The sequence below is a fragment of the Hyperolius riggenbachi genome, chromosome 1 (genome assembly GCF_040937935.1).
Source record: "Hyperolius riggenbachi isolate aHypRig1 chromosome 1, aHypRig1.pri, whole genome shotgun sequence".
Classification (NCBI taxonomy): domain Eukaryota; kingdom Metazoa; phylum Chordata; class Amphibia; order Anura; family Hyperoliidae; genus Hyperolius; species Hyperolius riggenbachi.
Genome location: NC_090646.1, coordinates 359,958,616 through 359,986,210, shown reverse-complemented (window position 1 = coordinate 359,986,210; position 27,595 = coordinate 359,958,616). Strand labels below are relative to the sequence as shown.

Genomic DNA, 27,595 nt, shown 5'->3' with positions numbered 1-27,595 from the left:
ACTACAGCACACAATGAAAAATCTTTATTTTACATATGGTTGCTGAATAAATTCACTGGACTCTACTCTGTGTTTGTTGAGCTAGATCAGGGTGTCAATTAGCTGTAATCAACAGCTGTGAATTATAGCTGTGCCAAGGCTGTAAACACAGGTGTAACCCTTTCAATGCTTCTAGTAAAGTGAATCCAAGCAAAACTTAAAAGTCCTTTTTAGGATTTCCATAAACTGTTATGAAGTTGTTTTTCCCCTAATTGTTATCATGCTGTGGCTAATCTTTTAAAGCAGAGCGGAAGTTCTGAGTTTAGTTCCATAGTAAGGAAAATGAGAAGAAAACGTCCTTTCACAAATAACTTAAAAAAAATCAAAATAATTTTAATAATGTTTTATAAATCTAAAGTAAATCTGTGTAACAGTAGAATTTTACATTTCCCAAGTGCATTATGGGATTAATATGGAATCATTCTTCCTCAACAGAAGATAAAAAATATAAAAACTTTTCCAATAGAAAGGCATTTTTTTTTCAGTACGTTAATTTGAAAGGTCCAGTACAAAGTAAAGTTCTTAGGGCAGCACTAACAAGACACACGCAAAGGAAGTAGTCCGTGTATCGTCCATTAGCAAGTTTGCCCTGTCATGATGGTTTATGCCCGGTTGCATATTTCAGGTCTTCATTGAAGTAGAAGCAGTCGATGTAACTGGCAAAGTAAGAACACCAGGTGAGGTAGAAGTGGTCTAATGGCTGAGCTGCTGTAGGCTGTCTGTACATTTCCAAGTGCTCTGGGCTGTACTCCCACTGTGATGTATCCATTAACTCCAGTTTGTGGAAATGGTTCTGTGACACTGGTAAAAGAAAGGAAAACTTAATTTTCACAGATAAATAAAAATGATACATAACACCATCATGAGCACAAATGTGTAGATTACATGGACAATAAAAATATAGAATTGTTATTAACCCCTTCAGCTTTACTTGGTCTCCTCCCTTGTAGAGGAACAAAAAGATGCACTCAAACTTGCTAAGTTTGAAACCTCTTTGTTGTCAAATATCAAAGGAACATGTTAAATCTTCACTACGTTTGCCTCACACATTGTTGCGTCGCGAAATATGTTGGCGCTTTATAAATCAATAATAAGGGTTTTTTTCTTTGTGTGTTATTTCATGTAAGGCCTACTAAACACGCTATGCCCTTTTCACAGTTCAACAATAATCTCTACAATTAATCAATTATCAAATGACAGTTGCCCAATAAGCTTAATTCTCATGTTATTGTGGATGTTGTACAGGCACGAACAGCTAAGTGACATTAGGGAACAAGCAATAGGTCAAGTCAGAGAACCTCATCTGATCACTATTGTCTAACCTACCTATACCTCAGCACCAACCACATCTGAGTGGCTTAACCTCTTGAGGACTGCAGGGCTAAACCCCCCTAGTGACCAGGCAATTTTTAGTTTAAAGGGTCACTGCAGCTTTAAGGCCAAGCTGCAGGGCCGCACAACATAGCACACGAGTGATCCCCCCCCCCTTTTCTCCCCACCAACAGAGCTCTCTGTTGGTGGGGTCTGATCGCTCCCCCCATGTTTATTTTTGTTTAAATAAATATTTGTGTTGCCTTTTTTTAAAAAAAAAACCCTCTTCCTTTAAACCCCTTCCCTCCCTCGCTCCCTCCCTCCCCACAGCCGGCCAATTACGGCGATCGGCTGTCATAGGCTTCTGCCTATGAGAGCCGATCGCTCTCTTGTCCCCCAGGGGGACAGCCGTGTCACACGGCTGTCCCCAGTGCAGCGCTGCTGCTGATCGCAGCGCTGCACAAAGTAAATAGACGGCGATCACGCCGTCTACCGGTCTCCCGAGCGGCAATAGCCGCTCGGAGACTGAAGGCGGGGCGGAGCTCCGCCCCCCAAGCAGGAGATGCGCGCGCAGCCTGCGCGCGATCTCCTGCAAAACAGAGCCCCAGGACTTTACGCCAATTGGCGTTAGGCGGTCCTGGGGCTGCCGCCGCGGCCACGCCTACTGGCGTGACGCGGTCGGCAAGAGGTTAATAGACCCCCTCTACTCTATAGTAAAAGCAAACAGAGACCCATTTTCTCTGCCTATAAATTACATGTTGTAAGAGAGACCGGATCATTCTTGCTTAATCTACCATCTAAGGGTGGCCATTGGCTATAGCTGTTGTACAGATATCCAAGCACATTCAAACCACCCTCAGGAAAGACGATCTGCCAGAAAATGCATAAACATGTAAGCTTGACATGAATAGATATTTATCATAACGTAAGGGTACAGAAAGCCACACACAGCCACTTCCTGGATTGCCTCAGGAGAAACAAGAACAATTGAATGTGAACAACCATTATTTACACTAAAACCTTTGCTGGTTGTGTCACACCTGGCAATTATCATGAGATCATAATTTTCCTGGATTGAGCATTGTGCAACTGTTATGTTGTGTTTATACATATAGGTAAAGCTAAACTGAAGTCTTCAGACTAAAATAAATAAACTACATATAATTGTCATATGCTGCATCTCCCTGATAACTCCAATGTTGCACCTTTCTTAATAAATATCCTGTTGTAATGATTCAGTAAAATTGCTGGGTCTCCATTTGTTTCACTTCTATGCATTTCTAACATCCAGTATTTACATCTACCGTATTCAGAACATTATCAAATTATGATGTTCTGATTAGAATGGAACAGGATTGCCCTGCTAGGAATCTATGGTTGCCTAAAGTGGCCTACAACCACCTTACACTGAATTGCTGCCACCACCTCCAGCAAATAACAAGTTCCAAAAAGTTGCAATGTTGTTTAAAATGAAAAGGAGAAACTTGTCTGTTATCCACAGAACCTTGAGTTCAACCTGCTACAACATCTTTGGAATGAATCAAAGTGGAGTCTGCGTATCAGACCTTCTCGTCCAACATCTGTGCCTGACCTCACAAATGCTTTTCTGGAAGAATGATCAAATATTCCCAAAAAGACATTCCTACACCTCATGGAAAGCCTTCCAAGAAGAGATGAAGTTGTTATAGCTGCTAATGGTGGGGCAACTCCATATTAACCTCTCTGGCGTTCTGGACGAGCTAGGCTCGTCCAGAGACGCCGGAGGTCACCGCTCAGTCCCCGCTGGGCCGATTTTGAATAATTTTTTTTTTTTAAACACGCAGCAAGCACTTCGCTTGCTGCGTGTCCTACCTGATCGCCGCCGATCCGCTGCTACCCGCCACTATACAGGCCCCCCCCCCCCCCCGAGACCCCATGCGCTGTCTGGCCAATCAGTGCCAGGCAGCGCTGAGGGGTGGATCGGGACTCCCTGTGACGTCACGACGTTCCCGTCCCCATGGCGACGGGGGAAGCCCTCATGGAAATCCCGTTCAGAACGGGATTTCCGGACGTGTCTTTGCGCCGGCGGCGATCGGAGGGGTGGGAGGGATGGTGCAAGTAGGGGGAAATCATGTAGCTAGCGCCAGGCTAGCTACATGAAAAAAAAAATGGGATGCCATTTAAGTCCATATAAGTGTAAAGGCAAGCATCTCAATACTTTTGGCAATATCAGTATTTTTAATTCAAAATAGTAGGCAATAAATCAAAAACATTGAAACAGTAGTTTTAAAGGTTTTTTTTTTTTTTTTTAAATGGTCACTTTTTCACAGAATTTGATAACACCAACATGTTTCAAAACAATTGGGATGTATCGACAAACTACTGGGGGAAAAAAAGCATGATGGAACTTCTCACAACTAATTACCGGTAGGTTAATTGGCAACAGATCAGAAAGATGATTGGTTATATAAAAAAAGAGCTCTGCAAAGTCTCTTAGAATTAAAGATGGAAAGCGGTACACCACTCTGAGGAATATTGCACAGGCAAATAACATAACTATTTCAGAACATTTAAGAGAAAGCTCATCATAAAATGGAAAAGATTTTGCCGATTTAATAAACTACAGTACATATTAAAAGATTGAGGCCCCTTTCACACTAGGAGGTTTTCATCATGTTGCTTTACCCGATTTTACCACAGTGTGATGCTAAAGCAATGAAAGTCTACGGGACATGTCATACCTGCCGTGATTCAATGAAATGCACCGGAAGCATTGCAGCTGCCACACACAAAACTTGTGCTCAAAAAGATGCACTTGTATCTCGTATTCCTCATTCACTTAATGCTCTTTTATTTACTTCCACCCATCGCTGCCTAGCACAGCCAGGACCTGCTTTTCCTTCCCATTTGGCCCAATTAGGACACCATACTCTTGTTTGTCTGCCTCGTGTCTGTGTTGCTAAGCAACGCAGCATGATATAGGCAGCAGCATAGCCACGCCGCTCTATGCACTCCCGTCCCCTTCAATCGTTTTTCAGCCAGCATTCATTATTTAACCGGGCAATGGCACCTTAAGAGCTATTGTTGAGGAAGCCCAGCCTGGTGAATCGTCACTGATCAGCGGCAGGGACCTGAATGGATCCCATCCTTACTTTGATAGGAATGGAAACAGAGGCGCCAGCAGAGTAAAAATTGATCATAGGTAAAAACAGATAAAAGTTGGGGGGCAAGGGTGGACTTACCTCCCCAAACCAAAACACAACCACTATGTATGGTTTAAATAAGATTTAATTCGTACTCCAGAACAAATGCAATGCATTTTGCGGGTCTCTAGCTTGCTTCCTCAGGCAATAATAAAGATAGGAGTAACTCAGAAGTTGTGTAGCCAAGTACAGCGCCTTTGACTTGGCTACACAACTTCTGAGTTACTCCTATCTTTATTATTGCCTGAGGAAGCGGGCTAGAGACCCGTGAAACGCGTTGCATTTGTTCTGGAGTACGAATTAAATCTTATTTAGACCATACATAGTGGTTGTGTTTGGTTTTGGGGAGGTAAGTCTACCCTTGCCCACCAACTTTTGTCTGTTTTTACCTATGATCAGTTTTTACTCTGCTGGCGCCTCTGTTTCCATTGCAATTCTTGTTATCCACCTGGTGGATGAGTAAACACCCCTTCGACTTTTTAGCCTGAGTGGGGACAGGCCTAATATCCCCATAAGTGCTTGGTGGTTGCCTGAACCCGGCAACCCATACTTGTGAGTATATTTCTTATTGCTGCTACCTTGGCATTCTTTTATCATCAATAATACACTATTGGGGCTCTCGATTGTGTTTTTGCTTTCTTTTACTTTGATAGGAATACTCTTTCCATACCTAGCACTTTATGGGCAATAGCACCTTACCACTGGTTATTTATGTTGGAATCCTGGTGGTTTATCTTATTTTCCCCCACTGTTCTCAGGCACACACTCTTAATGGAGATTTTTTTCATTGGTCTGTTTTAGGGCTGGTTCAGATGGACGTTTGGAGGCGTTGCGTTCGTTGGCGTCGCGTTTAGCAGCGTTCGTGTGCGTTTGGATGCGGTCGCGTTTTTTCTTCCCCTAGGGGGACATTAGCCGTCGCGGTTAACCTCCCCTGGAAGCTACATGTAGCTTCCAGGGGCTCCTTGAACGCCAGGGAAAATCGGGACCCAAACGCCGCGTTTGTGTAAACGCGCTTGAAAGCTTGGTACAAACGCTCCCATTCACTTGAATGGGAGCGTTTAACACCAAGCCCTGAACGCTGGCTGTAAACGCTCTGCAAACGTCCGTCTGAACCAGCCCTTACTGCGTCACTGCATGATCTTGCATTTACTTGACACTGTTCAGCTAATCCACCACCCTTTGATTTTTATCACTTACTATTGTTTTGTTTTGATCTTTGATCCCCACTGCTTTATCATTATGTAAACTTCATATTGGAATTGTCAAATTTAGATCATTTGCACTCAGCACTCTATTTCCTACCCAGATATCTTTCATTATTACCTTTTGTACTATCTTAATGATACTTTATATATTGTTGACCCCACCTTGCTTAGCTCTTCTATTAAGTGTTTTATCCTTCGCTTGTGTAGGATACAATACAAATGTTAGTGCCTGCACTTGTATCCTGTATAATTTGTGTAGCACCAACCTATGCAGCCTGCCAAGAAAACAAAAACTGGCAGTTTTATTAATTCCTGGAATCTTCTGTGGGGCTTGTCCACCTTTATCCTCACTCTTTATAGAGAGAAACTGTAGCCATGAATTGAACTTCATCCCAATCAGTAGCTGATACCCCCTTTCCCATGAGAAATCTATTCCTTTTCTCAAGCGGATCATCAGGGGGCTCTGTATGGCTGATTTGTGGTGAAACCCCTCCCACAGTGTGATGTCAGTGCCTCACAGCACTTAGGTACTGACATAACTGCCTAAAAAGCAAGCAGCATCTCCTTCCAGTGACATCACCTGCCAGCAGTAAAAAATGTGACCATGTGATAAATGTCTGAATGTAAATAATGGTGCTCATACAAGGTACAATAAATAAGTTTGATTTTCCAGTTTTTTCAATCTGAACGATCGAATCGAAAGTCTAAAATATATATTTATTTTTTTCAATCAAGAAATTTGAATGATTATCCCGTTTTTTGAGAAAAATCTGATCGGACATGCTGGAAAATCTTTGATGATTGTGTATTGTAATTGTATCATGTATGTTAAATTGTATGAAAAGATCTTTTAGATTCAACTACCTAAAAACTGCTCCACGCCCATGGGCGTGGCCGCGGCAGCAGCCCCAGCACCGCCTAACGCCAATTAGCGTCAAGTCCAGGGGCTGTAGTTTGTAGGAGATCGCGCGCATCTCTTGCTTGAGGGGCGGAGCTCCGCCCCGCCTTCAGTCTCCGACTGTTAGACGGCGAAACCGTCGTCTTTACAGTTAGTACAGGGCTTCTATCAGCAGCAGCACTGTACTGGGGACAGCCGTGTGACACTGCTGTCCCCCTGGTGCAGAAGAGAGCGATCGGCTCTCATAGGCAGAAGCCTATGACAGCCAATCACCAAGATTGGCTGGCTGGGGGGGAGGGAGGGGTTTAGAAAAAATAAGATATATAGTAAAAATATATAAAAAAAAACATAAATATTTATAAAAAAATAAAATAAACAGAGAGCCCTGTTGGTGGGGTGAAAAGGGGGGGGGGGGGGGATCACTTGTGTGCTGTGTTGTGCGACCCTGCAGCTTGACCTTAAAGCTGCAGTGGCCAATTAGCAGAAAAATGGCCTGGTCTTTAGGGGGTTAAGACTGCGGGTCTTAAGAGGTTAAATTGTAAAAAATGTTTCAAAGTTTTCTTATCTTTATTTGTATTGTAAAAAAAAACATGATTGAAGATTTAGGCTCGTTTCACATCTAACAATGCGTGCAGGAGCCGTTCTCCTGCACGCGTTGACTAGCCTGCGGCTGTCGTTGGGAATCTGCGGTGCGACGCTGAATAGCGGCGGTAGTATCAATTAACCCGACGGGGAAACGCCGATTCCCGACGATAAAATGTGCCCGGGTGCGTCGTACAGCAATGCATCGAAACGTAGCGTTGGGTGAGAAAGGTAAAATTAAAGTCTATGGACTTTCCTTTTACCTTGGTTAACGCAAAGTATAGACTTTGCATTAAAACGCTGTAAAAGGGCTCTGGTGTGAAAAAGCCCTCAATGCTTATTTCTTTGTTGCAATCATTGTAGTGGTTTTTGTTTTGTTTGTTTTTTTGTACCAAAAATTGTGTTTGTATAGCAAATAAATATTTTTCATAGAAAGGCTTATTATGGGGGGAAAAAAATCTGTCTCCACCTCTGTGTGTCTTCTTTTAGTCTGTGTCTCTCAATGGGTTCCCTTGTAGTCTCTATTTTCCCCTTCTGGTTCTATCTCTGATTATCCTGTGGATGTCTTTGTTTTCCCCCTATGGTCCTTTTATGTGCATTCTCTTGTACTCTCTGTTTCTGTCTGCTGTGTGTGTTGCTATAAGTTTTTATGTATTTGTGGTCGATCTGTGTTTGTTTGTGTGCGCTTTGTCTCTCTCTCTGTGACAGCTTATGTTTTTTTTTGTGTTCACTTATTTTCCTTTAGGAATGTCTCTGTACCAGTCTTTCTATGTGGCCTCTATGGCACCTTTCTGCCAGTGGTGTACATACTTTTGTGAATGATTGTAACAATTCCTGTTAAGTTTGTCTGCTGCATGTTGCAATGTACAATATATTATCTTTGCCATGGTGCATGTTGTACAGGTCCTTCTCAAAAAAACTAGCATATTGTGATAAAGTTCATTATTTTCTGTAATGTACTGATTTACTTTGTACAGCGCCACAGAATATGTTGGCGCTTTATAAATCAATAATAATAATAAACATAAGACTTTCATATATTTTAAAGAAGTCCAGTGTCAAGTACCCACAGTCAGTGATGGTCTGGGGTGCCATGTCAGCTGCTGGTGTTGGTCCCCTGTGTTTTATCAAGGGCAGGGTCAATGCAGCTAGCTATCAGGAGATTTTGGAGCGCTTCATGCTTCCATCTGCTGAAAAGCTTTATGGAAATGAAGATTTCATTTTTCAGCACGACCTGGCACCTGCTCACAGTGCCAAAAACACTGGTAAATGGTTTACTGACCATGGTATTACTGTGCTCAATTGGCCTGCCAACTCTCCTGACCTGAACCCCATAGAGAATCTGTTGCATATTGTGAAGAGAAAGTTGAGAGACGCAAGACCCAACACTCTGGATGAGCTTAAGGCCGCTATCGAAGCATCCTGGGCCTCCATAACACCTGAGCAGTGCCACAGGCTGATTGCCTCCATGCCACGCCGCATCAGTGTTGCCAACTCATCCCTTTAATTACTGACACATCTAAGTTATACAGGTTCTGGGGCTATTTGCACATAATCAGTGCCTTAACTGCATCTACCTAGCCACAAAACCTGTATAATTCATATGTGTCAGTAATTAAAGGGATGAGTTGGCAACACTGCGCCGCATTGAAGCAGTCATTTCTGCAAAAGGATTCCCGACCAAGTATTGAGTGCATAACTGAACATAATTATTTGAAGGTTGACTTTTTTTTTGTTTTAAAAACACTTTTCTTTTATTAGTCGGATGAAATATGCTAATTTTTTTATAGGAGTTTTGGGTTTTCATGAGCTGTATGCCAAAATGATCAATATTAAAACAATAAAAGGCTTGAACTACTTCAGTTGTGTGTAATGAATCTAAAATATATGAAAGTCTAATGCTTATCAGTACATTACAGAAAATAATGAACTTTATCACAATATGCTAATTTTTTTAGAAGGACCTGTATGTCGTGAAGAAGATGTAGAAGATGGCTAGAGTACAGGCATGTTTGTACTGAAAGAAAACATTTTTCATTACTGTAATGTTGGGTGTCACAACATGAGGTAACAACATGAGGTAAAATACAGCTCGAGCTCAAAAAAGAGATTCTCGTTGAAAAAAACGTAAACATAATTATTGTAAAAATTAAGCACTTTTTATTACATTATTTTCACTGGAGTTCCTCTTTAAATGCTGCTCCCCTCTGTCATTCTCTCCATTACCTGCCTGTCACACAATTAGCCCAGGTCAAGTTTTCAACAATAACCTATAAAGTTCTTAACAATGCAGCCCATTCGTGCATTGCTGAACTACTCTTACTCAAAATCTATTTTCACTTTGGAAATTACCTTTTTTTCTCTCTCTCTTCACTAGTAATTTCCTCCAAAACTTGCATTCAGGACTTCTGGTGAGCTTCTGTTTTCCTCTGGAATTCCTTTTCACAATACATTTGGCACTCACAAAGTCTCATGATCATCTTATGCAACCTTTAACCTCACATCCTCAAGCAAACCTATAACCTGACCTAGGCCATGGTAGTTACAGATCAAGCTTAGTCGCGTTCTCAAATGCCAAGTCAGGTCACCACAGCTCCCTTCACCTCCTGTTCACCTTAGACAGCAAGTTGTTATGGGCAGAGCCATCCCTCAGTCATTGCCTTGCATTTTCTGGTATGAACCTCTTCCTGGACATGCTATATGACAGTGTAGTATCCATACTACCCTAGGTTGTATTTTGTAATTGTATGCATACTTTGGCTGTGCTACCCCAGTTGTAGAACGCCTTGGTATTTGCTGCTATTTATATCTGTAATTACAGAGAGCTGCAAAAATATTAGTGCTATATAATAATAATATGAAATAGCATTAATCTAAATTGCAATTCATCCTAAAGTTCTGTTTTAGCATTGTATAGACGCACTTCATTCAATTAATGTTACTACAAATCATTTTTAAAAAATCTCAGAAGTATTACACATAGCATATGTCCTCTTTGCTTCTAGTGCTATTATTTTGTGGCATTTTGAAAAGCAGCAAATATTATTTGGTCCAGTAGATGGACAGCTGCAATTGACACCAAGGTATTATGTCACAAAACACACACATAGCCATACACTAGTCAGTAATAGAATTAGCTGCTTTGCTGTTGGGGTATTTCACACCTGGGTGCTGAAGGTTTTCTGTTTGCTTTGTCATGTGTGTCCTGTGAAATTAGCAGGTGATGATGTAAAAGTTCAGTAACCCCTGGTAACCAATGATATTTCAACCTTCTTCAGTTCAAAGCAGTCAGGAAAACTGATATCTTGTCCAGTAGACAACTATACGGTTCACATTGCTCTTTACCTTATTGATAAAATTCCAGCAGTTATGTGAATGTAATGGCATATATCCCAGGTGGAATGCCCCAACTGCTTCAAAGTGACACATGCACATGATTCTCAGAACAGGCTTATACAGGTTCCTGCTGGTTCTATGTGATGCTAATCAAATTTAAGCAATATATATTGCTGAATTCTAAAGCATAGTTTAGCGTATAGCCTTGAGCAAGGAATAATGGAAATGGTAATTACAGGGTATATGTAATGTGGTTTAGTTATTATAGTGCACTTTGTTTCATCTCAGTTTATTTGTCTAGTAACTTTCACTGAAATGCAAAAGCATCACCAAGGTGTCCAAGGTGTGCAGATATATATATATATATAGGATCTTCTCAAAAAATTAGCATATTGTGATAAAGTTCATTATTTTCTGTAATGTACTGACAAACATTAGACTTTCATATATTTTAGATTCATATACACACAACTGAAGTAGTCCAAGCCTTTTATTGTTTTAATATTGATGATTTTGGCATACAGCTCATGAAAACCCAATTTTTCTATCTCAAAAAATTAGCATATTTCATCCGACCAATAAAAGAAAAGTGTTTTTAAAACAAAAAAAGTCAAGCTTCAAATAATTATATGCAGATGAGGGAGGTTCAGAGAGGGTCGGCACTACACACGGCTAATTCTGGGTGGGTCGGCAAGATACCCCTTGAAAGACAATCCCACGGTAGTAAACTGCGTGCTCAGGATATGTACATGAGATAATCTTGTAGGCTTAAGGAAGAAAGGAGAAACATCCGGCACTGCAGTAAACGTATTGTGCTTTTATTTTGTTCAGACTGTGATCATAAAGATGCATACAATGTACTTGTCAGCAAATAAATGGCAAACGATACAGTCCTACCGTGGGTGTGTGGCAGCGGGTGCAGGGTGCAAATCGGGCAGCCTAACGGCCGTTTCGCACGGCGGTGCTTCTTCTGAGGCTATTCCACTTGGATGAATGTCATTTAAATCATGTGTGTATGATGATCTGCAGATCTCATAGACTATCATTGCAATTTGCAGGAATGGATTTTTGGCAGGAACAGAGCTTTTGCAGATAATGATCTTTTGTGTCTGTACAGCATGTTTGTGTGCAGCGTCTTGCAAAGATTTCTGTCTGATGGGGAGTTCAGCTCCATAGAATAGACTGTGTAGGTATGGCTCTCATACTACATGGAAGGGGGTAAAATTGGTCTGTGATCTTTCATTTTCAAAAGACTATGGTCTGATGTGTGTATGAGCCTTAAGTGCTTGAGAATTGAAAAGCTCTTGCTAATACAATGCTATGGGAGGTTTAAAAAAAATCACATCCCTCAAGTGGAATCGCACACGTAGCATTACATTAGCAAGAGCTTTTGAAAGCACCAGTGTTCAGAAAAGGCTTAGAAAAGCACTGCTAGTGGGTTCCAGGCCTTACCTCTACTATCCTCTATGGTGGGAAAAACACAGCAGCAAAGAAAACTGGAGAAACATTAATAAATCTCTAACAGGACTGGTGCACACCAAGAGCGGTTCTGAGTGTTTTTAAAAATTCTTGCGGGTTGAAAACCTCTTGGCTAATGTATTGCATTGGGATTTGGGATGGTGCACACAGAGCGGGTACTGCAGCATTTTTGCTGATTCCTGAGGTGATTCAGCCTCAATGTTAAAGTATAGGAAAGTAGAAAACCGCTCTGAAAAACGCTAGATCAGAGCAGTTGTCTAAGGGCTCTTTCATATCAGAGCTTGCGTTGGAGAACGCTCAAAGCATACGTTTTGTTGTATGCTTTTAATGCGTTTTGATATGCGTTGCACTGCAGTGTGCGTTTTTAATCCGTTTTCAATGCGTTACAGCACATAGAAAAACGCAGGTAATTTTTTTTCTTTTAGTTTTCAACTTTCTACATTGTTCCTCTGTTGCATTCTGGGACTGATTGCCTGCGTTAACGGATTAAAAACGCGCATAGTGTGCGTTTTACATTGACTAACATTGTAACGCATAAAGCTAGCGTCGGCCGAAAAACTGCGCCTGGGTGCAGTGTAACGCAACGCACAAAAAGGCTGCGTTATATGTGAAAGCTAAAATGAAAGTCTATGGACTTTCATTTCACCTTGGGTAACGCAAACTTTACCCTTTGCGTTGAAACGCAGAAAATCTGCCCTAATGTGAAAGAGCCCTAAATGTTTTTGTTACAGTAGCTGCTCAGTTACAGCTGTACTGTAACAAAATATAAAAAAACTACACAAAAACACTCCAAAAATTGCTAGGCTTGTTTACAAAATCGCTACAAACATGCCTAGAATCTCTCTGAAAAACCGCTTCAAAAACCGCTAGCGTTTGTGGATATGCTAGCGGTGTTTGGCGTGCACTGGCCCTCAGTCAGAATCTGTTTATCATTGCCATTGGTGAGCTTATGTGCAGGGCAGGTTCTAGATAATTATTATTCATTTATATAGTGCCAGCATGTTCCATAGCGCTAGATAAAATGGGACCCCTGGACAAGAGTTAGGGCTGGTTCACATTGGGCGCTTTACCGCGATAGCGTTTGCGTCCGCGATTCAGCTGCCCAAATCTTGTGATTTGTTGTGATTCAGTGCGATTTGCGCTTGTAATTCCCGTTCAATAGAACGAGAATCACAGAGCAATCACCCCAAAACGTTGCATGCAGCCTGTTTTCAATTAATCAAAATCACAACCGATGCAGTGTGAATGTATCCATAGGGATACATCAGCAAAGCGCTGAAAAATCACCCCATTGTGAACCAGCCCTTAATGTGGGGACCCTCTGACTAGCCCAATATAGACTAAAATCCTTGTTTTTGGTAAAAAAAAAGTTTAGGCAGTCCCTGTTGTAACAAGGAGATGTTAGCTAAAACGTTCTGGAGTGCAGAGGGTTAATTTAGTGTAATAAAATCAGAACTGTTTATTTTAGTAGCTGCAATCTGACTGGCTCCTCTGGGCACCTGCTCCACTTTTTCTTTGCACCTCATTTAAATAGTAGTATAGTAAGGCTAGCGCATTCAGGCTTGTTCAAAGTTCAAGCAAAAGTTGTTTTTTCGTTTGCTTTTTAATCAGCCTTTATTAAAACATTATATCAAGATAACAGTACAGCTAACATGCAGCAGTGTGTTTGTTGGTCAGAATATTATAACAAAACAATGCATAAAACCCCAGGAGTGAATTATCACATGGAAATAAAGTCGCCCATTATCCATCGCTCCACACATAATGGACTCCACAAGGCCCTCCGGCGTGTCCGACTTGATGTCTGACAGCAGCAGTGATGTTGGTTATCAATACATACCCTTGCAATCCATTTGACTTCTACCAAACAGCCTGTCCCTTATTAACTCAAAATCTGCCAACCCCGGGACATTTCAAACTTGTGTGGCACTCCTCCATGGGCATAAATCAGTTTCTCTAGTGCAGGGGTCTCAAACTCGCGGGCCATTTGCGGCCCTCGATACAATATTTTGTGGCCCGCACCGGCAAAAGCTTCCTTATAGTTCGCTTCAGTGCTCCCAAGTAATCCGCCGCATCCCCGCCGCTAAACTAGGGCTGCAGAGCCCCCAAATCGCCCGGGGGGCAATCCGCCGGCATTTCCTGTAAGGGGCAGAGCTTTCAGCTTCAGCTCTGCCCCTCCTGATGTCAATCGCCGCACGGATTGCCGCCTCTGTCCACCCCTCTCACTCTTCCTTCACAGAGAGGGGCGGGGAGAGACGGCGATGCGCCACGATTGACGTCAGGAGGGCAGCACGGTGGCGTAGTGGTTAGCTCTCTCGCCTTGCAGCGCTGGGTCCCTGGTTCGAATCCCAGCCAGGGCACTATCTGCAAAGAGTTTGTATGTTCTCTCCGTGTCTGCGTGGGTTTCCTCCGGGCACTCCGGTTTCCTCCCACATTCCAAAAACATATGGATAAGTTAATTGGCTCCCTCTAAAATTGGCCCTAGACTACAGTACTTACATAATATAGACATATGGCAATGGTAGGGATTAGATTGTGAGCTCCTTTGAGGGACAGTTAGTGACAAGATATATATATATATAATGTACAGCGCTGCGTAATATGTCGGCGCTATATAAATACTAAATAATAATAATAATAAGCGCTGGATAATGATCTACACAGGCTCTGTCGCATCTACCACATTTAGCAGACTTATGGTGTGTACACACTTGAAAGATAAATGAAAGGTAATTTTACCCCCTTCCATGTAGTATGAGAGCCATACTCTACACCAGCCTTTCTTAACCTTTGAACCCTGCAAATAACTTTTGGATCTCAAGGAACACCTGCAAAAAACATTTTTTTAATCTTGAGGAACCCCTGCATTTATTTTTCCGGAGGCGTGGTCTTTAAAAGTAGCTGAGGCTGTTAATTTCACTACCTCCTATTACACTGCCACTCATCACCTGTGCTCATTATTATTCTGATCCCCAATGTAGTGCTTCTTTTTACAGTAAGCACTATTATAATGTGCTCTATTATAATTCACCCACGATGGGGGCAAAATGCCAAGGAACCCCTGCAAAGTCTTCAAGGAACCCTGGAGTTCCTGGGAACCCTGGTTGAGAAAGCCTGCTCTACACAGTCTATTCTATTGAGCTGAACTCCCCATCAGATAAAATCTTTGCAAGATGCTGTGCACAAAGATGCTGTACACATTCAAAAGATCAGTATCTGCAAAAGATCTGTTCCTGCAAAAGATCCGTTCCTGCAAAATGCATTCATAGTCTATGAGATCTGCAGATGCTCATACACACCTTGTTTTAACAGACTTCATCTGCATATCTGACAATCATCTGCAGATCTAAAAATCCATCCTGGTGGATCTGATCTGCAGATGAATGTCTGTTAAACAAGGTGTGTATGAGGATCTGCAGATATCATAGACTATGAATGCATTTTGCAGGAACAGATCTTTTGCAAATACTGATCTTTGAATGTGTACAGCATCTTTGTGTGCAGCATCTTGCAAAGAGTTTTTATCTGATGGGAAGTTCAGCTCCATAGAATAGACTGTGTAGGTATGGCTCTCATACTACATGGAAGGTGGTAAAATTGGTCTAAGATCTTTCATTTATCTTTCAAGTGTGTACACACCATAAGTCTATGGTATCTGCAGATCCTCATACACACCTTGTGTAACAGACATTCATCTGCAGATCAGATCTACCAGGATGGATCTGCAGATGATTGTCAGATATGCAGATGAATGTCTGTTAAACAAGGTGGGTATGAGGCTCTGCAGATATCATATAGACTATGAATGCATTTTGCAGGAACAGATCTTTTGCAGATACTGATCTTTTGAATGTGTACAGCATCTTTGTGTGCAGCATCTTGCAAAGCTTTTTATCTGATGAGGAGTTCAGCTCAATAGAATAGACTGTGTAGAATATGGCTCTCGTACTACATGGATGGTGGTAAAATTGGTCTAAGATCTTTTATTAATCTTTCAAGTGTGTACACTCCATTAGTATACAGACCTGCACAGCCCATGGGATAGATACGCCATAAGCCTTATCCACCATATTCAATATAGAGTACCTATACAACTTGGGACAGTGCCACAGCATATGAATCAAATCTTTATGATTCCTTTGACAGCAGGAACAATAAGGGTCTTCTCGACGATTCATAACATACAACCTTTTACGAGTTAAAGTGAACCCGAGCTGAAAATAAACTGATGAGATAAACAATTGTATTTATCATTCTACTCCTAAAAGTGCCTTTTTTTTTTTAGATCTCCCATGGTTTTATTTTATATTTAAACAGTAGATTAAATGTTTTGTTGTCTCTGCTCAGTGGCAGTCTATTAAGTGTCCCTAAATTAAAATATATTGACCCTTTTCTATCTCTCCCTGCTCTCAGAAGTTGTATTCTGCCAGGAAAACTTTTATAGCTGCAATTTGCTTATCAGTGATTTTTACTATATTCCCAAGAAGGCACCGACTAGACAAAAACTGTCACTTCCATGCCAAAAATTAACTCTTTCTGTCAGCAAAATAAAACAAGTAAAACAACCTGGTTATTAATATGTTGTTCTCTGTACATACACATGTTTATCTCACATCATGTCACCTCAGATACACTTTAACCACTTGCCGACCGCGCACTCATAACGCGCGTCGGCAAAGTGGCAGCTGCAGGACCAGCGACGCAGATCTGCGTTGCCGGCTGCAGGCTAATTAATCAGGAAACAGCCACTCGCGCGAGCGGCTGCTTCCTGTCAATTCACGATGGGGGGCTCCGTGAATAGCCTGCGGGCCGCCGATCGCGGCTCTCAGGCTAAATGTAAACACAAGCGGAAATAATCCGCTTTGTTTACATTTGTACAACGCTGCTAACAGTAGCAGCGTTGTACTAGATCAGCGATCCCCGGCCAATCAGCGGCCGGGGATCGCTGTCACATTACAGGCAGGAGCCTGTTAGAGGCTGCACAGGACAAATCCGTTCCTGTGCAGCCTCCGATCTCCGGGGCAGGGAGGGAGGAGAGGGAGAGGGGGAATCCTGCGGTGGAGGGGGCTTTGAGGTGCCCCCCCCCCCGCCAGCCACACGCAGGCAGGAGCGATCAGACCCCCCCCAGCACATCATCCCCATAGTGGGGAAAAAAGGGGGGCGATCTGGTCACTCTGCCTGGGGGCTGTAGAGCCCACCCAGCACAGATCAGCGAGATCAGCGCTGGTCCTTAAGGGGGGTGGGGGGGGGGGGGTAAAGGCTGGGTCATCAAGTGGTTAAGCAACTTCTAATTACAATATTAAGCTGGGAGACAGCAAAAGCTTTCTTCCATATGGGGTGATATTTTTTTTATACTGCTTTTGGTGTATTGCCATACCCTGGCATGTATCAAGACATTATCCCTCAAGAGGTATGTGTGCAGTCCCATCACTACTTGTTTTGCCTTGATAAATTAGTTTCTCTGGGCTCCTTGGTTTTAGTACATTTCTTTCAAAGGGGTCTGGAGAATGAAAAATACATTTTATTTTCATTACTAGTCATAGTGCTCTTTCACACGAGGAAATGCTGAGCAGTACAAAACGTCTGATGCCGTACCCAATCTGCCTCTGGCCACCATGCTGTGCAGTGTGGAATAGCCCCACCCATTACACCTGCAAAAGGTGTATGTATTCATCACACCAAAATGATACCATTGCTTTGAATGGGCACTACAGAGTTTATGGAAAAGCATGCCAGCATCAGTTTGGGGTATTGGAAAGCAGAGTCCACCACCTGGCACTGCAGTTAAAGTGAACGAAACTGGTAATCTAGGATGGGATAAGGGGCATAGTATGTGTATATGGCCTGTACTGTGTTTGCTGTACAGAGTAGGAAGAGCTTCTAGGCTTTGGGTTTGCTTAACCTCCCTGGCGGTTAATTTATTTTTCAAAATGGCCAAAAATCCTTTTTTTTTTTTTTGATTTTTTTTTTGTTTCATGTAAAGCTACCAGAGTGGTAGCTACATGAAACACCACTAGAGGGCGCATGTGGCCCTCTAGTGCGATCGTCGCCGGCATCAATAGCAAACAGGGGAACGCGTATATAACGCGTTCCCCTGTTTGGCTTCTCCTGTCGCCATGGCGACGATCGGCATGACGTCATGGACGTCAGCCGACGTCCTGACGTCATGCGCACTCGATCCAGCCCATAGCGCTGCCCGGAACTCATTGATCCGGGCAGGGCAGGGCTCTGGGGGGGGGCCCTCTTCCGCCGCTGCGTGCGGGCGATCGCCGCAGAGCGACGGCGATCGAGCTCTGCGCGCGGCTAGTAAAGTGCTGGCTCTGCGCACAGCACTTTGAATGGGGCGAATCGCCCCAGCAGACCCTGAGAAATCCTCCTGCGCGGCATAGCCCGAGCTCAGCTCGGGCTTACCGCCAGGGAGGTTAAGGCTAGTTACACACCGGGACGTTGCGTTATAGTGGACGTTATGGTCGCATAACATCCCCTAACGCAACGCCTGCCGGTGTTGGTAGAGGACATTGAGTGAGCCGCGTTAAGCGGCTCTTTCTGCATTAGGGCAGTGAGAGTGGCGCTGATTGGCCAGCGGGACCACGTGATGCGGAGTGAAACACTCCGCATCACGTGGTACCGCCAGCCAATCAGCGGCCACCAGTGCAGTGCATATTGAGTAGCCATGTGCGCAGCTACGTAGCGGCCTCTCCCCGCCTCCTCTCCACCCCAACACTGAGCATGTGCAAACAGTCTAACGCAGCTTAAGCCGTTGGAACGCTGTAGTATGCTGCACGTTCTGAAGAACGTGCAGCATTACATGTAACGCAACGTGGGCAGTGTGAACAAGCCCCATTGACTTTGTATTGCTGTGAGTTGGAGAGCGTTACAGGCTGCACTAACGTGCGCCTGTAACGTCCCTGTGTGGAAGCAGCCTTAATGTGTATAGTTTTATGTTTACACCTGAGACTAAGGCTTGGTTCACACGGACGCTTGCACATCCTTTATCACTGGCTGCGGCACTTGTCGTTAAGCACTGCCTATTCTCAAGTGTATGGGCAGTGACTGTGCCAATGTTTCCCACCGTTTACCATCATTTGTGCAAACGTCACGTATTTAGCCCTATTTTCCTGTCATTAATACCAACCCTGGAAACAGTCGTTTAGCGCAGCGCTTCAGTGTCCCTCTGCGGAGATGAAAAATGCTGACCACCGGCAAAAGCTTTCAAATGTTTTCCTGCGCACTTGCAGAAAAGCTTTTCGACCGGAATGCCGGGCAAGCATCCGCCAAGCAGTGAAAATGACAGGTGTGCAATACATTACCGCTAGATAATAGTAGGCAGTAGTGTTTTTTTTTGTTTTGTTTTTGTTTTTTTACAAACAACCCAAACCCTGAGTCACTTCAGAAGCCAAATCCTACCTGTCTTGAATGCGAACCCAGAGGTCACTAAAGTGGCGGTGTTTTCCTTTACGCTGCTTCTTTTTTTTGTATTTCCTGTCAGCTTTATCCAGCAGGTCTACATTGTCGGATATCAGTAGATCTGGTAACAGCTCCTTGTCTCTGTGCATCTTTATGGGCTGCTTTAACTTTGAGCTCTTCGTATAGGGTGGTGTTGACAGGCCAGGTAATAACGGAGAGGATGAAAACTTGGAGGGAGATGGTGTCTTTTTATTTTTACTGCTTTAAAATAAAATAATAATATGTAAGAACACATCATCTAAAAGTAATTTTCTTTCTTTTTTTGTCTTATAAAATCACATTTGTAAAAGTAACGCTGAAATACAATTTGATCATGAACACATCAATGAATATCATTATCATGCATACACTCAATAATATTATTTGAATTAAAAATTGACTCAGTGAGGGAAATATGTGTTACCTTTTTATTATTGGTGCTTAATGTGGATCCGAGATAAACTTTTCATAATTGTGTTCCGTTTATGGGGCATTCCTCAAGCCAAATACTTTTTTTTTGTTTTTGTTTTAATACTCTAATTCCTTATTAAGTAAACAAGCCTCGCCCACAGCTCTTTTTGTGCCTTGGCACTCTTAGAGCCATGTAGCAAGGGCTTATGGGAGCTCAGTCTGGGCAGGACGAGGATGTGTTACTAGCCATAGATTTCAGAGGCAGAGGGGAGGAGGAGAGGGGAGTGGACTTTTCACAAGCTGAGGGCTGGATATGCTATCAGCTTGCCTGTGTGTAATGTGACAAGCAGAACATGGCTGCTGTCGTATCACAGGAAGAAATAATCATATACTGTTGAAGTTGTTTGCAGCTAGATTTGCTGTGCAAACTATCTAAATTTTAGATAAGATATATAGACACGTTGTTATAGTTAGTTTTTCATCTCGGATCCGATTTAATGGGATATACACTTATAAATGACTCGAGTTACAACATTTCAGAGATACAAAGTTTTCATCATGTATCAAAATGTATAATACTGTTTCTTTTATATATTTGTGTTGTTAAATGTTACAGTATTTTATACACTGTTATAAGTAGTTCAAAACACTTTAAAAGCACATTGAAACAACCAAAATACATCAAAATCCAATCCAAAACACTGCGCTGGCTACAAAGAAATAATGGAGTATATCTTGTGGCGCTCTTCCTATACAGTATAGTAACTTCATTTAGCACAAAGGGATATAGAGCTCAATGCTGTAAATACAGAAATGAGAAGAAGATTTCACTAAGAACAAGTCTCTCAAATTAAGTTTTCAACGTATCTTGAGAACACCATGACACCCGTGTGATCTCTTTAATTCGAGTGAGCACCACCACCTCACCCCCAGAAGGGGGCACTCACCCTTTTAAGATGACCCTCTGTAAGATTGAGTCTTATGCGCCTGCAGGGTCATTAAAAGCCACTCTCCACCTGCCATGAGTTTATAGGGCTCTCCATTAGCATTGGGTGCCTGGCCAACTTGTGATTGCTCCTCTAGTTCTCCATGCCACCTGACCTTGTTTCCGCATATAGTCCCTCCCTACTAGTTTTGACAGTATATGTCTCATCAGGGGCCTATGAGTTTCCTCCTCAAGGGATGCTTATCCAGACACAATTCTTCTGCCTGATGGCAAAGTGAGCCAGGCAACCAATGCTAAGGGGGAGAGCCCTATAAACTACATGCTTGTAAATCAAGTTTTTAACATGTGAGTGGCCGTTTTTAACATATAATAAATCGGTGAATGGTTTTACGCTATGGAGGGATGTGTTTTTTTTATCTATGAGGTGTTGTATGCTGAAAGTGTGTGGAGGAGATCATCGTATTGGAGGATCATGGCAGGCAGACGGTTTCCTTAATTAAAGCGGAATATAACCCTGCATTTCAACTTTGCTCTAAAACATTATTTATAGTATATTATATGCAACCAGCATTTTTTTTTTTTTACTAGACCAGCATTGGAAGGGTTACACAGTGCTTTAAAGTTCCTGGAGATTTCTGCAGACGCATCCGAACTTGACATAGATACATTTTGTTTACATAAATGTATCTAAGTGGTGAATGTGACTCATCTCTCTCACTGAGAAGGAGTTGGAGGACAGCCAAAGAGTGTGTAACATTTCTAAATAGAGACATATAACTAAATAGAAGTTAAAACCTGTGTTTAACCCTTCCAATGCTGGTCTAGAAAAAAAAAATGCTTTTTGCATATAATATGCTGTAAATAATGTTTTAGAGCAAAGTTGAAATGCAGGGTTATATTCCGCTTTAAATGACCCTGCAGGCGCATAAGACCCAATTTCATAGAGGGTCATCTTGAAAGGGTGAGCGCCCCCTTCTGGCAGTGAGGTGGTGGTGCTCACTCGAATTGAAGAGATCTCACGGGTGTCACGGTGTTCTCTAGATACGCTGAAAACTGAATTTGAGAGACTTGTTCTCCAGTGGATTCTTCTCCTCATTTCTGTATTTACAGCATTGAGCGCTATGTCCATTTGTGCTAAACCAAAATACATAGTTAATACTTTGTCCAAATCCAGAGTTGTCTGAAAATCCTCAGGATTTTTTTCTTTTTCTTTTTCATGGTGGTCTCCAATCTCCTTTGGCAAGAGGCAACAGGCCATGTGTGTGTAGTTAAATTATAAACTTTTTCTATTGTTATACAGTAATTATAATCTATTTTAATATTGTAAAAAAAATGTATTTGATTGTAAAACAGATACTGTCTCAGATTGCATTTGAACAATTCTGGCTCTTACCTCTTAAAGGACCACTATCGCAAAAAAAGTAGACAGTTAAAATCTGACAGAACCGACAGGTTTAAGGCCAGTCCATCCCCTCATGGGAGATTCTCATGGTTTTCTTTGTTTTCAACAGCATTTCATGAACAGCAGTTGCAAAGTCTAACTGACAAAATAGTGTGCAAGTGAATAGGGAGGCCGGCTGGTATCTTACGGTTTTGGCAGTTAAACTGCTGTTCAGAAAATGCTGTTGAAAACAAAGAAAACCCTGAGAATCCCTCATGAGGAGATGGACTGGCCTAAAACCTGTTGGTTGTCAGATTTTGACAGCCTACTTTTTTTGCGATAATGGTCCTTTAAGGACCAGAGCCTATTTTTAATTAAGTGATTACTGTGATTGGCTGACAGGACCAGTGCATGGAGCTCACCTGTCACTGGACAGCTGAGTGGGGACACTGTAACCTGTGCCCTGGCTGACATAAGAATCACCAAATAGGGCGTAGATTTCAATATGCTGCACTAGTCTGATATGGCAAAGGTGACTAAATTGGCATTTGTGTGATTAAAGGACAACTGAAGCGATAGGGATTTTGAGCTATATATTTCCTTTTAAGCAATACCAGTTGCCTGGCTATCCTGCTGATCCTCTGTGTCTAATACGTTTAGTCATAGACCTTGAACAAACATATACATACAGATCAGGTGTTTCTGACATTGTCAGATCAGACAAGATTAGCTGCATGCTTGTTTCTGGTGTTACCCAGACACTACTGCAGCTAAATAGATCAGCAGGGCTGCCAAGGCAACTGATATTGTATAAAAGAAAACAAATATGGCCACCTCCATATCTCTCTCACTTCAGTCGTCCTTTAAACTGTTGTGGATTCATTTAAATAAAGATCTCACTGAATGACTGTAGTTGCACAGATACTTTTAACATCCCTCATTTTTTGGTTTGATATGATCCACTGTACTACCACACATATTTTTAAATAAATTTGGATTATGGCTGAAAGATTATTTATTCACTTCCGTGTTCTCCAGCCCTAATAACCTTTATAAAGTACAACAGGTCTGATGTGTATTTTTGTGTGATTGTGTGCACTTACCTTGTGATGGACCGCCCAGCAGGAGTGTGATACACATCATAGCCGTATCTTTTTAATACATCGATGACGGTATTGTTACCCATAAAATGGCCTATGAGATTAAAACATCATTTTTTTATTTTTTATATATAGAATGGGGAAGGATTAGACATACTTTCATACAAGCCCACTCAGTTAGAATAACTGTTTCCAAACATGTTTGTTTTTTTTCTCACAATTCTATATTAGCACAATGCCAAGTAGCAGATTGGGATTATATGCAAGGTTTAATGTAATGGTGGTGGTATATCTGCAGGTTGTAAACTGCACAGTATCAGCAATGGTGTAACATGTCAGTGGAGTTGTATCAGCAGCTATCTCCCATGTTCCTTCAATAACACCTTGCCCTAAATGAGGTCACTTGGAGAAAAGCTGTATTTAAGTATTATTGTTATTATGTACTGTATGTTACATCATTTCAATACACGTGGAACAAAAATGTTCATCTTGATAAGATATGAGACCTGCATGTTACTAAACATATTTACATTACTGATGCATGTTATTAAATAAGGGAAGAAATGAACATACGAGTGAGCTATGTGTTTCCAAAACTGATAGTGTAACTAGTTAATACTGGAAATTTTTCTCATTGGTGAATCAGTCCAGGGGCCATATACTAGGCACTGAAGGGCAGAATACAGCCTTATGGCAGCAGCTTGGGCTCCAGTGCTTTAAGTGATGCTGCTACTGTCATAGCTGGGACTATATTCTCACTAAAGATTATATGAATAATCCTGATTTGTTAATTCATGGTTCTGGTTCCAGCCTTACTAAATGTGAGAATACCATGAATAAAACGGAGCAAAATCTGAATGAAGGCCCATTGAGAAGTTTTCCTACAAATAAAACAGCTTTCACACTAAAGGTAGCCATACACTGGTCGATTTGCCATCAGGTTCGACCAACAGATAGTTCCCTCTCTGATCGAATCTGATCAGAGAGGGATCGTATGGCTACCTTTACTGCAAACAGATTGTGAACCAATTTCAGCCTGAAACCGTTCACAATCTGTTGTGGTGGTGGTGCTGTCGCCGACGCTCCCCCGCCGCATACATTACCTGCTCCGCCGGCGCGACTGCCCCTGGTCACCGCTGCTCCGTCTCCGCTCTGGTCTCCAGGTCCGGCATGCTTTACTTCTTCCTGCCCGGCAGGAAGTTTAAACAGTAGAGCGCCCTCTACTGTTTAAACTTCCTGCCGGCCAGGAGAAAGTGAGGCATGCCGGACCCGGAGACCAGAGCGGAGATGGAGCAGCGGTGACCGGGGGCAGTCGCGCCGGCGGAGCAGGTAATGTATGCGGGCTCTATTGCGTCGGTCGTCGGGCACTCGAACGCCGCTAGCGACGTGCTCCCTACCCGCGGGCGATCGATGGTAATTTTCCACACGGAGCGATCGACGGGATCGGACGAAATGGATCGAAATTCGGCGTGTAGCGGGAACGATGTGACAGCAGATTCGATCCCAGTGATCGAATCTGCTGTCGATCTGGCGGGAATCGGCCTAGTGTATGGCCAGCTTAAGGCCTAGCAGTTTTTGGGAAGACCCCTCCAAAGACCTTCTATGTCTGCTATTCACATTAGACAAACAGTTGCTCACTTTGTTATCCCCTGCATGGATCCTCTATTTTGCTTTAATGTGGTCCATTGCTTGCCATCACTGGTGAAAAAGCAGGTGTCTGTGTGTAGTCTATGGAAAGACTCCACCAAGGATTTTCTGCCACTGTCTCATGTCTATGCTAATAGCAACAAGTGTCTACAGTGCTGACCATTACCTTACCATGGTACCTCCTCTTTGCCTTAATGTGGCCTGCTTGTAGAAACCCCATTTCCTTCACAAATTGTGGTAGTGTTGGGGAAGATCTCTTCAAAGGACTTCTGTCACGAAAATCTTAAAATGTAAAAATATGTAAACTTATACAATTAAGAAGTACGTTTCTTACCGAGTAAAATGAGCCATACATTACTTTTTACCTATGTTGCTGTCAGTTACAGTAGGTTGTAGAATTCTGACAGAACCAACAGGTGTTGAATTAGTCCATCTCCTCATGGGGGGTTCACAGGGATTCTGTATTTTCAAAATGCACTTAATGAATGGCAGTCGCTCCATCCAACTGCCAAAAAAGTGTGCGGTGAGCAGGGAGGCTGGCCAGCATCTCTGTATAAATATTTTTCAGGGATTGTCTTCATAAAGAATAAAGGCCATGCTGAGAATCCCCTATGGAGAGATGGACTAGCCCAAAACCTGTCGGTAATGTCAGATTTCTACTACTTACTGTAAGTGACCGCAACATAGGAGAAAAGTAATGTTTGTCTCATTTTACTCAGGAAGAAATGTACTTATTTGTATGTGTTTTAAATTTTAAGATTTTTTTGTGACAGTTCCTCTTTAAGGGCCTTCTGTCTCTGTTCTGTCGCTGTCTCTTCTCTTTTGTTGGGAAGACCTCCCCAAGGCATTATTACAGGAATGATTTTGGCCAAGGAGCAGACTAAATTACAACTAACACAGTTAACAAAACTGACTCCACTCAAGGTCAACAGTCAGTTGGGGGCATACAAAGCACTGTTTGCACTGCCAATGTCAATTGCTGGGATTCCCAGAGATGAGATTTAGGGCTCATTCCCATCATTGATGGCAGTGCGATTGGACCGCAGCACACACGATCGCATGCCATCTGCTTCGCTATGCGCTGTGTTGCTGGCTCCACTCACTACATTGAATGGGTCAGCACTGCACTTCAGAAAAACGTATGCAGCAGTGCGATCACCACTGCGCAGTGCATATGATGTGAATGGCAGAAGTGCTGTCTATGCACTTCTGCCCTTCTTGCGTGTCGCACACCATATGCGCAAGGCAGCGCGTATGATGTGAAAGATGCCTTAGAGATTGACTTAGAAGTCTATGTAGATGACATAAAGAAAAAAATGACATAGCATGTTGACTGATACTTCTGAAAATGTGTATGGTACATGACTACCTCTGGAAGAATGTAAGGCAATCTGCTTTAAAGTGACTATAATATGTCAGGATTTAAATCACTAGAATACTGGCCATTAAATACTTGATGCGTCAGCATTCTCTCAGACAGTCATTCAGACATACCCTGCAAGTAAGGATCAGATTTATGGCTGTGGGAAATAGCTCAATTAATAAAAAAAATGCTGATACTTGGGAGGTTTACTGACCTAATGCAAAGTGAATATTCTATGTAACAACTATTTTGTGTGTGTTTAGTGATATCCTGCAAAGTTACTCAAAATTGTGCGTCAACTTATTCATGTCTTGTTCACAGGAATTGGAAGAAACTGAAGCTCTTATGCTGGGGATACACGGGTCGATCGGCGGCTCGATTAGCCGCTGTATCGACCCCAGCCGCGTCCCCGCTCGTCCGTGTGGATTGATTACCGCTCACCCCCGCCGGTGCTTCCTTATCAGCTGCTCGATTCCCTGCCACTGTCCGCAGGCGGGAATCGAGCGGGCGCGGGTCGAGCGGCTTGATCGGGCCAGCTGAATATTATCAGCTGGTCGGATCAGCTGGTCGATACACGGTACAGAAACGTACCGTGTATCCCCAGCAATTACACACAGGAATTTGTAAGATTCAGTTTATAAAGCTATGTAAACACAATAAATAAAGTCATCCAACAAGATTTAGTGAGTGCTTCAGATGACAGTTGGCAAATTTGGAAAATAGTGGGAAAAAAACTAGTAAACATGACAAACCTGGACTAGATTTTTTTTAAAATAAGTGTTTAAAATAAGGCAAAAGTTGAATACTGCTGAAAGATTAGGGTCTTATGCCTGGTACACGCCATGCAATTTCCCTGCAGACGGGTCGAATCTAATATTTCCAACAAGTCCAATCTGATTTATGATTTTTCTGTATAGGAATGATCAGATAATTGATTAAAAGATAGGAAATCAGATTGGACCTGATCGTGTAGGTAAGCTCTGATAATTTTGAGTGTGGAGTCGCACTTGCTTGGCTTCCATCAATTTCAGATGGTCAGGTGTGCAGATCTAATAGTCCCGGACACCATGGGACTCAAACTGTGGCAAATGAAGAAAAAGATCCGCACCACCTTAAGAAAAGCTTAGTCTGTTTTATTGGAAAAAAACATACAAATTTAAAAAGAACTTTAAGGCAGGACAGTCCACTGTTTCGGGCTCCTGCCCATCTTCATGCTGCCAGCATGAAGATGGGCAGGAGCCCGAAACAGTGGACTGTCCTGCCTTAAAG

General features: G+C 42.5%; 1 protein-coding gene across 3 annotated transcripts in view; it reads right to left on the bottom strand.

Annotated features, from left to right (window-relative positions):
• Window positions 1-505: 505 nt before the first annotated feature.
• The window catches only part of TRABD2A (TraB domain containing 2A), a 116,564-nt gene continuing 89,474 nt past the window's right edge, over window positions 506-27,595 (bottom strand). For 2 of the 3 annotated variants that reach the window (XM_068271291.1, XM_068271294.1), the window contains 3 exons: window positions 23,320-23,410; window positions 19,440-19,700; window positions 506-840 (listed from right to left, as the gene is read on the bottom strand). In XM_068271291.1, coding sequence (XP_068127392.1) covers window positions 669-840; window positions 19,440-19,700; window positions 23,320-23,410 — 524 coding nt within the window. In that variant the 3' untranslated portion in view covers window positions 506-668. The remainder of the gene's footprint in view (window positions 841-19,439; window positions 19,701-23,319; window positions 23,411-27,595) is intronic. The other variant, XM_068271292.1, reaches the window with a different exon arrangement.